The 14,469-nt window shown below is 29.4% G+C and overlaps 2 protein-coding genes across 7 annotated transcripts; both read left to right on the top strand.

Annotated features, from left to right (window-relative positions):
- Nucleotides 1-84: 84 nt before the first annotated feature.
- On the top strand, nucleotides 85-10,924 carry LOC105736922 (cGMP-dependent protein kinase, isozyme 1). 6 transcript variants are annotated; one of them, XM_086909525.1, is made up of 14 exons: nucleotides 85-563; nucleotides 6,936-7,072; nucleotides 7,184-7,255; nucleotides 7,481-7,710; nucleotides 7,782-7,924; nucleotides 8,009-8,146; nucleotides 8,224-8,402; nucleotides 8,489-8,736; nucleotides 8,831-9,154; nucleotides 9,248-9,479; nucleotides 9,595-9,701; nucleotides 9,796-10,035; nucleotides 10,137-10,203; nucleotides 10,308-10,924. In XM_086909525.1, the coding sequence occupies exons 2-14, from the start codon at nucleotides 6,983-6,985 to the stop codon at nucleotides 10,401-10,403; spliced, it is 2,166 nt and encodes a 721-aa protein (XP_086765651.1). In that variant the 5' UTR covers nucleotides 85-563; nucleotides 6,936-6,982; the 3' UTR covers nucleotides 10,404-10,924. The 6 variants fall into 6 exon arrangements, with proteins under 6 accessions (XP_086765651.1, XP_086765647.1, XP_086765650.1 ...); XM_086909521.1 differs by having other exon boundaries at nucleotides 6,936-7,078; XM_086909524.1 differs by lacking the exon at nucleotides 85-563 and adding an exon at nucleotides 1,083-1,100 and having other exon boundaries at nucleotides 6,936-7,078.
- A 310-nt stretch (nucleotides 10,925-11,234) lies between these two features.
- On the top strand, nucleotides 11,235-14,266 carry LOC100871166 (cGMP-dependent protein kinase, isozyme 1). The gene is made up of 11 exons (XM_086909505.1): nucleotides 11,235-11,421; nucleotides 11,503-11,645; nucleotides 11,708-11,845; nucleotides 11,932-12,101; nucleotides 12,170-12,414; nucleotides 12,486-12,797; nucleotides 12,968-13,199; nucleotides 13,268-13,374; nucleotides 13,485-13,724; nucleotides 13,786-13,852; nucleotides 13,929-14,266. The coding sequence occupies exons 1-11, from the start codon at nucleotides 11,255-11,257 to the stop codon at nucleotides 14,022-14,024; spliced, it is 1,917 nt and encodes a 638-aa protein (XP_086765631.1). The 5' UTR covers nucleotides 11,235-11,254; the 3' UTR covers nucleotides 14,025-14,266.
- Nucleotides 14,267-14,469: the final 203 nt, after the last annotated feature.

Genomic DNA, 14,469 nt, shown 5'->3' with positions numbered 1-14,469 from the left:
ATCATGGATAAGGTGCCAAACGATAATAATTATATACCATGCCCCCCACTGTTAGCCAACGATTGAAAACGAGCGCGTGTTTTTCAGCTGGTGGCATTGAGGCCAGTAGTCTGTCGATAACAACGTGAGTCCGCGAGCGAAAGTCCAAAGCGAATTCGCTCGACTCCTCTTCCTCGATCGCTCTCTCGATCTTTAACACGATCTTGTCACCCGAATCTCTTTAAGTCACCATGCCGAAAGAAATTCAAACGTACGAATATCTCGTTAAAAATCTTCAAATTCAATGACAATACACAGTTTTTTCCTCGATTTCGAGAATTTTCCTCGTGAAATTTATATCTTAGCAAAAATAGATTCACGTGAAAAATGAAGGCGCATGATCGTAAGTGAATTTTATTCCTGGAGAAGAAGAGGAAATCTAATTATCGTGAATAATCGATCCATGTGGTTGTAATAACGGACAATGAATCTCGAAAGTCTTTATGAAACTTGACTTCTATGCGAGTTTGTGAATTGAACGAGTTTGGAAGAAGTTGTGCCAAGAGGGGGATCAAATGTTTTGAGTGAGTATATCTTAATCACTTTCTTCTAGAAATGTATTAAAAAAAAAAAATTTAATTTGAAGTGAAAAAACGGCTACTGTCTCTGCTCTGAATTCAAATCTGAATTTGAAGAATTTTAAAAATTAAAATTTATTGATCACCTTAGTTCTTGATAAAGTAAGGACTCGTTATAAAAAAAAAAAAAAAAAGGAAAAAAGAGAGAAAACTATCTAAGTATCGTGAAACTAAGTATCGTGAGTTTCGAAAGTTTAAAAAAGATTAAATCCTTTCTATTTTCTTATGTGTTTATGTTCTCTCTGTTTATGCGTTCGTCGATTGTGCAACTCTTTTTTACCATCGATTTTAACAGAGATTAGATCGAAGATTCGAACCACGTTTTCCTTGTTCACATAAGGCGCGAAATTCGTACATGTAATCATGTTGAGTTGCACGATATACCGAGTGATATCGTTTTCGCATAATGTTTATTGTTTTATATCGAACTCGAAATAGAGCAATTGATTTACCTAGTCGATGATTCATCGTGGACAAGTTATCGTAAATTTTTTCGTTGATTTTACAAGCTTTGATAATTTATGACACGAAATGACTGAAAATCGTAAGTTCTTACGAGCGATGATAGTTTTTTGTTCGAAGTGAATACATTGCTACATTGAGAGCTGCTACAAGAGCAATTTTAATTTGAAAAAAAAAAAAGAGGAACAAAGGGGAAAAGAGGAGTGTTGAACGTGGATGAAAGATGATAAATGCATTCGGGACTATACGATACGAGGCTATAGTTTCGATGATAATAGATGTATAAAAAAATTGGTTCCTGTTTTCGGAATGAGGTCCTGCAAAATTGCATAAGAAACAATGATAATCAAGAAACAATATATTGAAGATATATCTTTGTAATAAGTAATTAACTTTTTCTGTTCATTAATGAATTCATATTACCGTGAAGAATTAAATATTCAAGGAATATTTAAAATTAATGAAACGAAATTGTACGAGGTCATCGTTTCGAGGTTAATTTTTTTGCGGAAACTGCGGGAAAACAAGAATGTATTAAATACGTGAAAATATCTAAAAAGTTTGTTCTTTTAATAGAATTTCAGATTAAAAAATTTTGACTTTTTCATAGCAATTCCAGGAAAATACGAAAACACTAATCGTACTAATCTATCAGAAATAACTTTCTTTCCTTCTTTCCTTTACGATCGCAACATATCAAGAAATGAAAGTAGATAAAAATTTTCATTAATATTTCAAAAAGTACAATAAATGGAAAGATACAATTTTTCATGTTCGCGACAGGTTCAAAAATTGACGCAAAGAAATATTAGAAAATGTTGCTATAACTTTAGAAAGAAGATCCTAAAAATTCTAATTACAAAACTGCAACTAGGAAATATTAATTTCCCTTTCCTCCCGCAAAAAGAAGAAGAAAACGGGCCGACCTTATTAATGAAAAGAGAATAGAATTCATTAGATAAGATTCATAGCTGTGTGTGTACCTGTTGACATTGTGTCTCTTTGTTATCGGCTAGATAAGATTTCTGCGTCTTTGTCGAACTTGAGACATCAGTTTTATGCGCGAATTCGCGGAGTGCACCTCATCGTTCCTCTGAGGAATTAGAGAATTATACATACAACACATAACCCATTCGTTCGATCCATATCAAAGTAATAATTAGATTTCTTTTCCCTCCCGTGGCAAATTCTTTTTCTTCGATCACGTCTTCCACGTTAAAAAATCTGAAAGGTGAGTCTGGGCGATCAAGAGTCCGAGTCCAGGAATACACGTACGTGTCTCGTACGAGAGGCGAATCGTGAAGAAACTATTTTCTCGAAAAGGATAAACCCCTCTATTCCGTCTTCTATTTCGATCTTATCCTTATCTTTATCTTACCATCTAATCGATCAGCGAAAAAAATGTAATTGAACGTTTGTCACGATATTGTCACGATTATGTCGCGATAATGTTTCACAGTTTAATTGTAATGAGAGCAACACATCGGCCCACAGATAAGATTTCCGCATTTCTGTCGCGCATAAGAAATCGCGAAGAAACAAATATTGCACGCGGTTAAGTAATTTCGTTGCGCAATCAAGCTTAATTATTAAACAGGTTCGGATTAATTAAACTGAAATAATCGCGATCCGTTAATAGCGGAAGAGCGGAAGGTTTCGTCTCGTGTTGTTGCGCTTGCGGTTTCCGTCGATTTTTTGATAAATAATAAAGCGATTAAGTGACGAGGGTAAACAGGGTGATTAAAGAAAAATCAAACACGATAACGGGACGAAAATATTGGCCGAGCGTAAAAATAACCGGCGAATGTTTAACGAGTGAGAGACGAAATCGAGAATCACGGTTTGAGAAAGGGGCACGTGTGTGATTTAATTATGCTCGTCGGTATAATTGACTAAAAATTTGATATAATATAAAATTGATGTCGTTTGAACGATGTTTCCGGTTTAAGTTTTCACGCGGATTTATTGTTCATGAAATATCGGTGAACGTGTGTTTAATAATTATTAATTCATGTGACTGATGCAAGAATAGTTTCTTTTCGACGAAAGAAGAAAAGATATAAGGTAGAAAAAAAGATATGTGTATATTATATTGACGTGTATGAAATTTAAGTTCCTTTTTTTGGGATTTTAATTTAATGGAAAGATCATTAAATTAAATTGTTAAATTTTTATTAAATTTGTTGAATTTGTTAAATTTTGTTAGTTATATTAAAAAAAAATTGTAATAAATATTGTAATAAATAGATATATTTAACAAAATATTAGAATAATCAGAATATATATCACATATCTTTCATATCGGTTCAGCTAGAAAAAATTATAAAAGAAAGTTACTTAAAAATATACATATATATATATATATATATATATATATATATATATATATATATTTATCACTTCAAAAGATTATATCTTTTAGATTATATCACTTAACATTTTAATCAAAAAATTATTTTAGAAAAAAATTTTAGAATTGCACTGTAAGATTTTTATTTAGAAAGACGATATTTTATATACTTATTAATTTAATATTTTCAATATATTTTTATGAAAACATGGTCTGAAATATTATTAATAGAATTATTTTTATTGATCTTGCCAAATGGAATGTTCAAAAAATCGTCCTGGTCAAAATATTTGTCATCTGTACACAAACCGAGAGAGACAATTTTGTGTTTCACAAGTGTTTTGTTCAGATTTCTGTCTGAATATTCAAAAGAGAAAAATATTCCATTCTCAAATTTATTCAAGAGAATTTTGTCTGCATCTCTTAGATGTCAGGATATTATTCTATCAATGGAAAAATCCTTCAGTATAATAAAAAAATAATATAATTAATTCAAAATGGAAAAAAATAAACAGGGATATTAAGAGGATATTAATACAAACGAATTTATAAGCCTTTTAAATATTTTGAATATTTCCAATGATATGAAATCTTTTATTGTTAACACTTCTCGTTCTACTATTATTTACTCATTTCTATCAATATTGGCATCAGCTATTCTGACACCGTCTGCTAATACGTACAGTCAAATAAATCATTTATCATTTATCATCCAATATAACATCAAACATGAGTAAATCTAAAAACTTCACATACCGATTAAGGAAAAATTACGAGGAAAAGGTCCAATTAAAGCTTTATTTTCAAAAATTTGCATCAAACGTGGAAAATCTTTATAGCGGATATTTTCCTTTTTGATTAAAATATTTTATCTTTTTCATTTTTCAAAATATTTCAAAATATATAATATTTCACATCTTCTTTTATAATTAATCCTCAAAAACTTCTATTCGTGCTTCAAATGAAAATTCACTTATAAGAATACTGAAACACCAAAATACGTTGTGAAACGTTTGAAGAAGGACAGACATTTTCCTTCCTAACGTTAAATAATAATAATAAAGTTAAAAGCTCTTACTCGAACAGGAATTTAATTTTAATTTTATAATACAGTCTTATTTACTTGTCTTGATAAGAACAAACGAAAATCATAAAACTTTAGGTTCCTCGAATGTTTTGAAATTCTAAGATACATTTTAGAAGAGAGAAAAAAATAAGAAATATCTTGAATCGTTTCACTTATCGTTAGATCGCGATCATCGATCGCATACTTCCCATTCCTCGTGTTTAACGAGGAATATTGTAACAAGAATTCGAACGTTGTGCAAGGAAAATTACGAAACGTAGGCGTACTTGCAGTGAAACGTCCTCGCGATTACGTAAAGAGGAAAAAGAAATACATAAAGAGGCAGAGAAGCGAGAAAAAAAAAAGCAAAAGGAGCAGCTTCGATCGTTCTTTATTAATAGCTTGATCTTTAACGAAACAGGAAACGATTAAGAAATATAGCGCAGTTACATAAAATTCGCGATGGAAACGATTTTTTAAATTTGATTTTTTCGCTATTTTGATAAAGCGCTTCGTTTCCAAGAATTACGTGCACTCGCGTGAACAATTTTCGATGATAATCTCTTTTGTTTCGCTTTGTTTCCTGTCTTCCTAAACCGATTTCTTCGAATTCTTCGTCAATCTCTTGAGATAATCTCGCGTTAATTTATGACACGAAAAATCAAATAGATGAATAGAAGAAATTAAAATCGTTCCGACAATCAATGCCGATATCTGAATTTCGAATAATGAATCAAATTTTGAATCGTTGATATCAATTAATTTTTATTTTTACTCCTTCTTAAGATTGATTTGGAGAATCAAATGCCATTGTTGGGCAATTTAGATGATTCAAGATGTGACAAATTCGTATGTAATCACATACTCGATAAACACGTTATAAATAATATTTGGGTAGATCTTCGTATGACTAATCAAACATTCTTATCGTATCTCTTAATAAAATATAAAGCCATACATAAAGCAAAAAATTGAAATTGCGAGATATTATTTCTTCAACGATCAATTTTATACCGTCATCGTTGATTAATTAATTGTCAGACGAAGATTTCAAATGTGGAAAGTTTAAGTTAATTTGCATCGAATCATCGAAAAATTCCCACGTGACAAAATTGAAGAACAATCGCTTTTTCCTATATTTACGAGAACCATTTTAAAAAATTAATCAAATTTAATTATATTTATTATTATATATTTACATTTCGCAGATGGATAACGTGTTATTGAGAGAAATTATTCTATAATACAAATTATTCTATAATACGTGAAATATATCAAAATATGAATAGTGAATCCATAATGAATATTGAAATATTATTATTATTTATTAAATTTATTTGTGTATAATTATTCAGTAGATATTATATCACAATCAGAAATTAATAGATAAGTAGAGTAATTCTTTTCTAACTATCAATATATTGATAATTTTATTATTCCTCATTGTTAGCTTTATTTTTCTTGCATCTATCTTATTATAGACAAATATAATCTAATGAATAGAATCCAATGAAAAGAAAAACTTATTTTCAAGATAAGAATTTAACTTTGCAATTGCATCTTGATGATACTTTAATATCAATAATTTAGAATCATTTATTATAACGTATATTCTTTTTCTTCTACAATCTGTACAAATTTGATATTGACTAAGCAATTGACAAACGATGAGTAAAGATAACTATGATAACATCGATTCATTGGAGTTCGATCTCTAATAGAGATCTAGACTACGGCGATTCATTCAAAAATAATCAAACTTGATTGATCAAAGAAATTTCCCAAACTATTGACACAAAAATTCAAAAATAAAACTCGATAAAACTCTCTTCGATCATCGTCTTCGCAATGACAATCAGATCGATGCGCAAGTTTTCCAGTAACGAGAAACTTCCGAAAGGATCGTGCCGTGAAACGAGAATATCCACACATTATGAGAACGTGCTAATTTATCATGACGTCAGCGCACAATCGCATCGAACATCATTAGCATAAGCATGTGACCAGCTGAGGCCACGTGCTCGAATTTGTCTCGTGCGTAAGAACTTTTTGTCTGACAGTAGTTAAGAAAGGCTTTTGCGACGATTTTGACAACAGATCGGTCGAATAAGAAATAACAAATCGTAACAGTGAGAAGTGGTTAAGATCGTAAGTTGGATATTGATCGATGATTTATTAAAAAAAAGTCAAAGATATCGTCGAATAATTATTTCTGTACGTTTCCAGGAATTTTTATAATTTTCATAATTTAGAACGCAATAAAGCGGATCTTCTTGATTTTCTCAAAGAAAAAAAAGAAAAAAAAAAAGATAAGTTACGTTATCAGCGTGGAATTCGAACCAGATAAAATAATTCATTCGATTAAAATGTCGATCGACAAGTTATTGATTTATACATGAATAAATTTACAATAATTATTAGGATTATTTTTCTGTCTCAGGAGTCAAGAGAGTGTGCTTTCGACATGCTTTGGATGAAGAAAGTATAATGAAATTCTCGTGCTTTCCAACGCCAAGTATCCTGGGACAGAGGGGTAGTATCAATCTAATTTCTCTGTCCAGGAATGACGAATCGAATGTGAGTGTAAGTGTAATAAGAAAAGTTTGTTTAAAGAATAAAGAATAAAGATATTGTAGCTTTATATGAAAGAAACAATTAATAGATCGTTATATATTTATTTATTCATAGAACGGAAATGTGAAGAGCCCAGTGGTAACGAGCTATAGGCAATCAGGTGAACCAGATCTGAGTCATGGTGTGGTGAGTAAAAATAATCAAAATATCTTCTAATATAATTAGAATTATATTATTATCAATAATATGTGATAAAATATATATATATATATAATAAAATCTTTAATAATATTTCTTTAAAATTTAAATAAAAATTTAAAGATTTGTCGATGTATTTCAAATCATAAACGTCAAAACGAGGAGATAACAAGTTGAACATAATTTTATAAAATATTTTTAACTTTGATTCAGATACGTTCCTTACCTGGTGTTACAATATTTAATGGAACTGGACCTCCTGTACATACCAAAGGCAAAGCGCCATCGCCACCACGACAGAATCATAGTCTCCTTTCCATAAAGCAAGAGCAGGAAAATGCCAGAATTTCGGATGTTCAACCTGCAAATCCCAGAGGCGGTATTATCGGCAGAACTCCGACACCACCCTCTGCACCGAGTCCTGTTTACGAAAAAGATGAAAAGTAATATTTTGAAAAAAAAGAACAAAATTAAATTAATTAATGAATTAATAAAAATATTTTTTGTCTTGTAGGAGTAGACAACAAATTACAAAAGCTATTTTGGAGAATGAATTTCTTGGTAATCTTGAAGAAAAGCAGGTGGAAGCGTTAGTTTCCGCAATGTATTCGAAACAGATACCACCAAATACTTTAGTGATTCAAGAAGGAGACATTGGTAAAGACTTTTTTATTATGTTATTATATTATTTTGATATTTAATTTTTATCTTTGTTTTTTATTTTTTTAATCAATATTTCAGGATCGCATCTTTACGTCTCGGCAGAAGGAGAATTTGATATCTATGAGGGCAACAAGTTTCAAAGAACTTTTGGACCTGGCGTCGCATTTGGGGAGATTGCCTTATTGTACAACACTATGAGACTTCGATCCATCAAGGGTAAATACTGATTATATTGTATAACAATTAACAAAACATAATAATTGGAAATGATAACATGTTCGTTTAATTTTCAGTAAAGAAGGGTGGAAAAGTATGGGTACTCGATCGATCCGTGTTCCTCACGGTAATGATGAAATCAGCCCAGGAGAGGCTGGAAGGAAATATTCGATTTCTTCAACGAGTTTCCGTTCTCCAAAAATTACCCGAGCCTAAAGATCACGTCCTGGCTAAAATTTCCGATCTCATTCGTGTGGTAAATATTTCTCATTTTTCTGTATCTATATAATCATCTCGATATTAAGTTTAATTTTGAAAGAAAATTATGTATCTTTTTGGTAGGAATTCTTCCCTTCTGATACAAAAATAGTTCGGCAAGGAGAGAAGGGTGAAAAGTTTTACATAATCAGCGGTGGAAACGTCAGAATAACAAAAGATATCGAAAATGGGGTAGAAAAAGAGTTGGTGGTCCTTGGAAAAGGTCAATACTTCGGAGAATTAGCTATTTACGATGATGCTGGTGAAAATCGACGACATGCCAATGCTATTGCACTGGCTCCTGGTGTCGAATGTTTAACATTGGACCGAAAGTGAGCTTTCATAGTTTGAAAATGATAAATATTTTCGCGCATACCCAGAAAATATTGTTCTTCTTCGATTGATTGAAATTGAATTAAATTTCAGTTCCTTTCTGAATTATTTGGGCGGTCTCGACGAAATACGCAATAAGGACTGGGTAGCAGAATATGAGAAACAGAAACGATCATTGACGTTTAAAAAATGGTCTCACGAATACTCAAACATCACTTTGGCTGATTTAGAAACTAAAGGTACCTTGGGAGTCGGTGGATTTGGTCGAGTCGATTTAGTCACCTTAAAATCCGATTCTGAAAAAAGTTTTGCGCTGAAGAAACTGAAGAAAAAAGTGATGGTCGAGCAACAACAGCAGGAACATGTTTTGAATGAGAAACATATTATGCAGGCCTGTGATTCTCCGTTCATATGCAAGTTAGTACCTAAAAAGAATTTTAATATTAATTTCTCGTGCGATAATTGAAAAAAAATTATTTTTATGTTTCTTCCGACTTATCTTTCATCCAGACTCTATCAAACATATAAGGATAGCAAATACGTATACTTCCTGATGGAAGTTTGTCTAGGTGGAGACGTATGGACAACTCTCCAAAGAAGACGATTCTTCGATGATGCGACTGCACAATTCATGGTAGGATGCGTGGTAGAAGCTCTTGATCATCTTCATTCGATGAACATTGTTTATCGAGATTTAAAACCGGAGAATCTTATGCTTGATATTCATGGATATTTGAAATTGGTAAGTTTAATATATCTTAATATATATATTAAGAATAACTTAAAGAAACTTGCTGTTTTTTTTTCTTTTTTTTTTTATAATATAAATAAAATGAAATCTTGTAAATTTTTTTCAGGTTGACTTTGGATTCAGTAAAAAAATTGGACCATCCAAAACATGGACATTTGCTGGTACACCTGAATATGTAGCGCCAGAGATTATTTTGAATAGAGGCCACGATAGGTGAATAATTAAAAAATAATAACTTAATCTAATAAAAAAAATATGAAGAAAGAAATTAAAGATGATAATAAAATAAATCACATTTATTTTGAAGAGCGGTGGATTATTGGGCTCTGGGAATTCTAATTCACGAATTATTGATCGGTAAGCCACCCTTCCGAGGCTCTGATCACATGACCATTTATAACAAAATTGTAAAAGGTATCGAAGTAGTCGGAATACCAAATACTATTAATAAAAATGCGAACAATTTAATTAAGAAACTCCTCCGTCTAAATCCTTCTGAACGTCTTGGATACCAAAGAAATGGTATCCAAGACATTCGAGATCACAAGTAAGTTTTTTTGCAATATACATAATATTATTTATAGAATAGATATTAAATTAAATTAAAATAAAATATAAATATTTTAAAAAAATAATTTGTTTCTTTAGATGGTTTCATGGATTTAATTGGAATGCCTTGCAAAAATTGTCTTTACCGGCGCCAATCGTTCCAACGGTATAAAAAATTTATTCTCAATACATTTCTGTTTTTTATGCAATTTTTTTTAAATTTTCAATCCTTCAATTAAACTTACGTTCTTCTGTTTTATAAAATTCTAGGTGCGAAATCGAATCGACACGAGAAATTTCGAAAGATATCCTCCAGATCGTAATATTCCACCAGATGAGTTCTCCGGATGGGACGAGAATTTCTAAAAGAAAAAGAATTCATGCAATAATCAGTTGAACACAATCTGTTAATTGAATGAATAATAAGAATAGCGAAATTGAAAAAAAAATATATGAAACTTACATTGAAATTTAAAAAATTATATCATTATATGTATCTGATCGATTTAGATACATCTCTAAATTAATAATTTCCTATTTATATCTATTAATCTATTCGAAATATACTATATATCTTCTAATTATTTTAATTTTTTAAAATGTAATTAATTACCATATAGTATGAATATTCAAAGCTTGTAAGAGTATTAGAAAATGAACAAAATAATACTCTGATTGACAATAATATAATCATAATAATTTTAATGTTATTAATTAATAATAAATTTATACATAAGTTGATAAGTTGTTATATCTATTAATTTTATATCTATTTTTACATCTATTCTCAATTTGTTTCTCAATTTTTTAAATTTCAGTATGTACAATATGTATGAATATTATCTTGAATTAATAAAAATGGAATAGTATACGATATTATCAAATAATCGAATGATTTTAAAAGATAAATACCCCTTGGAAAAAAGTATATATTGATTTGATAAATCTTCGATAACATTATATTTATGAAACATATCTGTTAAGGATATTACTGATGGATTAAGATTGCATTCATGAAAGATAAGATCAATCAATTTAATCATTTCTGCTATTTTCTCAATCAGTTATTTTACTGAATCAGTCTGTTATTTAGTCGATTTAGTCTTTATTCTCGAAAATTTAATATAAATATTTTCTTTAAAACTAAAGTCTATTTCAAAAGATATTTAGATTATATTAAAAAGTTTCATTGAACGTGAATTTAAAGAAATTTAACAATGCATTTTCTATGCTTAGGGTGTAGTAAACGCAATTTCATCGAAGTAAATCGACGCGATTCTAATGCATATTATCGACAATTGTCCTATGAAAGAAAACATGGTGTAATTGGTGAAGTGAACGTGTCCTCCGACATGCCGATCAAAGTTTTCGAGAAAGATGAAAAGTGATCTAAGAATTTTAAACTATTCAACAATCATTTCTGATTTCGCAAATATATTCACATTTGATATTTTATAACTTTTAGAACGAAGAACCTGATCAAAAACGCGATTTCAAGCAACGAATTCCTCAAAAACTTCAATGAATCGCGGATAGAAACATTGATTTCAGTAATGTATCCAAGAAAGGTGAAAGCTAATACACGAATTATTCACGAAGGTGAAACTGGTGAGTAATTATTTTTAGTAAATGCCGAAATATCAATCATTGCAAATTAATCAATGTAATAGGATCCCATTTGTACGTTTCGGAAGAGGGAACATTTGAAATTTACGTGAACGATACATATTACGGAAATTTTGGGTCTGGTGTCGCTTTCGGGGAATTGGCCTTATTATACAATACGAAAAGATTGTCTTCCATCGATGGTATTGGAATAATTCGAAATTTCTTATATTAAATTCACGAAAGTATCTATTATAATTGATAAAGATGCTTTCGTTTGTTCCTTCAGCACGTACGGATGGAAAACTTTGGGTGATGAATAGGCAAATATTTCAAACAATAATGTTAAAAAATAACGAAGAAACCATGGAGCATAATTTGAACATTGTTCGTCGGATTGAAATATTCAAGGATTTGTCAGACGAAGTTCTTCTGAAAATATGTGACTTGATAATGGTGGTGCGTGTAAAATTCAAATTACGATAACTTGAAATTATTAAAAACACTGTTTTGTTGTGTTGCTTAAGGAATTTTATCCTGCAAATTCATACATAATTCGAGAAGGAGATCAAGGGAATAAATTTTATATTATACAAGCTGGCCATGTAAAAATTACGAAAAATAAATCAAATGATAAGGAAGAGGAATTGATGATTCTCGAGAAGGGTGATTATTTCGGTGAAAAAGCGTTATATGACAATAGTAAATCTTTTCGACAAGCGAATGCTATTGCAATGTCTCCTGGAGTAGAGTGTTATACTATCGAGAAAGCGTAAATTTATTATGCGATTAATTTAAAAATTTGTACTTTTCTATTTATGTAAAGTTTACGTTTGATTTTAGAGCATTTCTAAATTACCTCGGCGGAATGGAATCAATCAAAAATAAGAAATGGCAAGCATATGAGAAATTGATTGTGCCAGATAAATGGAATAATGAATTTGCGAATTTAACTTTGTCCGATTTGGAATCTGAAGGAACAATTGGAGTTGGTGGCTACGGCAGAGTAGAATTGGTCGTTATAAAATCGATGCCTTATCTTAGCTTCGCTAGAAAAAAAGTGAAAAAACATATGATCACACAAGGTGGCTTTCAGACAATGATTTATAATGAAAAGAATAATTTGAAAATATGTGATTCACCATTTATCTGCAAGTAAATTAATGATTTTCCTTTAAAACAAATTTTTTTTCAAAATATATAAAATAGAAAATTTAGAACCAAAAAGGTCTAATGATTCTTTAATTTAATACAGAATTTAAAAAAATTTACCTTCAAATTATATATTATATATTAAATAAAATATAATACTAAATTCTTTGTAGACTATACAGGACCTTTAAAGACAATAAATATCTTTACTTCTTAATGGAAGTGGGCTTAGGCGGAGATTTAAGGACAGCTTTATACAGACATGGTCAATATAATAATTTAACGAGTCGATTTATTATCGCTTGCATTGTAGAAGGCCTTGATTATCTCCATTCATTGGGTATCGTTTATAGAGATTTAAAACCTGAAAATATTGTAATTAACAGTCTAGGTTATATTAAACTCGTACGTTCTTCTATTTTAATTTAATTTAATATTAATAAATTCATCCAATAATTCAATATCCTTTACAGATTGACTTTGGAGCTACTAAAAAAATAGGCTCTTATAAAACAAAGACTTTTATAGGTACATTAGAATATTTAGCTCCAGAAATCATTCAAAGTAAACATTATAATCAGTATGTATTCTTATAGTCAATTAAATTTTTATTATATATATCTGAATATATATATATATATATATATATAAATCTGGAATAAATTCAAATAATTTTTTTTAACGATAAAGAGCTATCGATTATTGGGCACTTGGAATTGTTACATATGAAATATTAGTGAATAAAACACCTTTTCAAGATATAAATGATTTGGAAATATGTAACAACATTCTTCGTGGTTTTGACGATAAATATTTTCCATCTATTATAAAAAATTCAGGAAAGAATTTTATTAAATCTTTATTGCAAAATAATCCACTTAACAGACTTGGTTGTCTGCAAAATGGTGTTGCCGATATTCGTAATCATAAGTATGTATTTATCAATTTGTATATATTTATTTTTATTCATTTATTGCATTTTTAATTGCAGATGGTTTTATTACTTTAATTGGCAAGATTTACAAAATCAAAAAATGCCTTCTCCTATTATACCAACGGTAAGAATTTATCAGAATTTTATGTATTTTTAAAATAGTCTCATTATCTTAACCTCATTATCTAATTCATTCATAGATAAAAAGTCATCTCGACACAAGAAATTTTGATAAATATCCTCTTGATCACACAGCAGTACTAAACGATTTTTCCGATTGGGATACGAATTTCTAAAAAATTTTATTATTAATTTATTTTATTATTATATTAAACAATTAATTGTAAATTACTATTCATTATAAGATACATATTATATATTATCGTTTACTTTTTATTTTATACTGATATTAAAAATATATTTCTATATTATTAATATTTTAAATCGAAAATGTAAACATATATATATCTTATAAAGATTTTTTTAATGTATAATATATTTTTATGAAATATAAAAAAGGTATCTTGTACATCCGAAACAGATTCTAAATCAATCAAATATAAACAATACAAGAAATATTATGTATAGATTAAATTTATCAAATAAAACTATACTTATTTTTATAAAGTTCGATTAATAATATAATCATCTCATAGGTAGTAAATAATATTCAAAATAAATACTTAAATCGTAAATACAGTTCATCGGTCTCTCAAATATAAAAATTTTAACTTGGTATTG

The sequence above is a fragment of the Apis florea genome, unplaced genomic scaffold, assembly GCF_048593485.1.
Source record: "Apis florea isolate Af1SG1 unplaced genomic scaffold, ASM4859348v1 contig_3158_pilon, whole genome shotgun sequence".
NCBI lineage: Eukaryota > Metazoa > Arthropoda > Insecta > Hymenoptera > Apidae > Apis > Apis florea.
Note: the sequence above shows the minus strand (reverse complement) of the source record. Positions and strands in the feature narration are given on the sequence as shown.

Excerpts from the sequence above, each read along its gene's own strand:
- LOC105736922 (XM_086909521.1), top strand. The coding sequence starts at position 6,983 with ATGAAATTCTCGTGCTTTCCAACGCCAAGTATCCTGGGACAGAGGGGT. Across the intron at positions 7,079-7,183 it reads ATGACGAATCGAATGTGAGT|AACGGAAATGTGAAGAGCCC; the intron begins GTAAGTGTAATA and ends ATTTATTCATAG. Across the intron at positions 9,155-9,247 it reads GATTCTCCGTTCATATGCAA|ACTCTATCAAACATATAAGG; the intron begins GTTAGTACCTAA and ends TCTTTCATCCAG.
- LOC100871166 (XM_086909505.1), top strand. The coding sequence starts at position 11,255 with ATGCATTTTCTATGCTTAGGGTGTAGTAAACGCAATTTCATCGAAGTA. Across the intron at positions 11,646-11,707 it reads TATTCACGAAGGTGAAACTG|GATCCCATTTGTACGTTTCG; the intron begins GTGAGTAATTAT and ends TCAATGTAATAG. Across the intron at positions 12,798-12,967 it reads GATTCACCATTTATCTGCAA|ACTATACAGGACCTTTAAAG; the intron begins GTAAATTAATGA and ends AATTCTTTGTAG.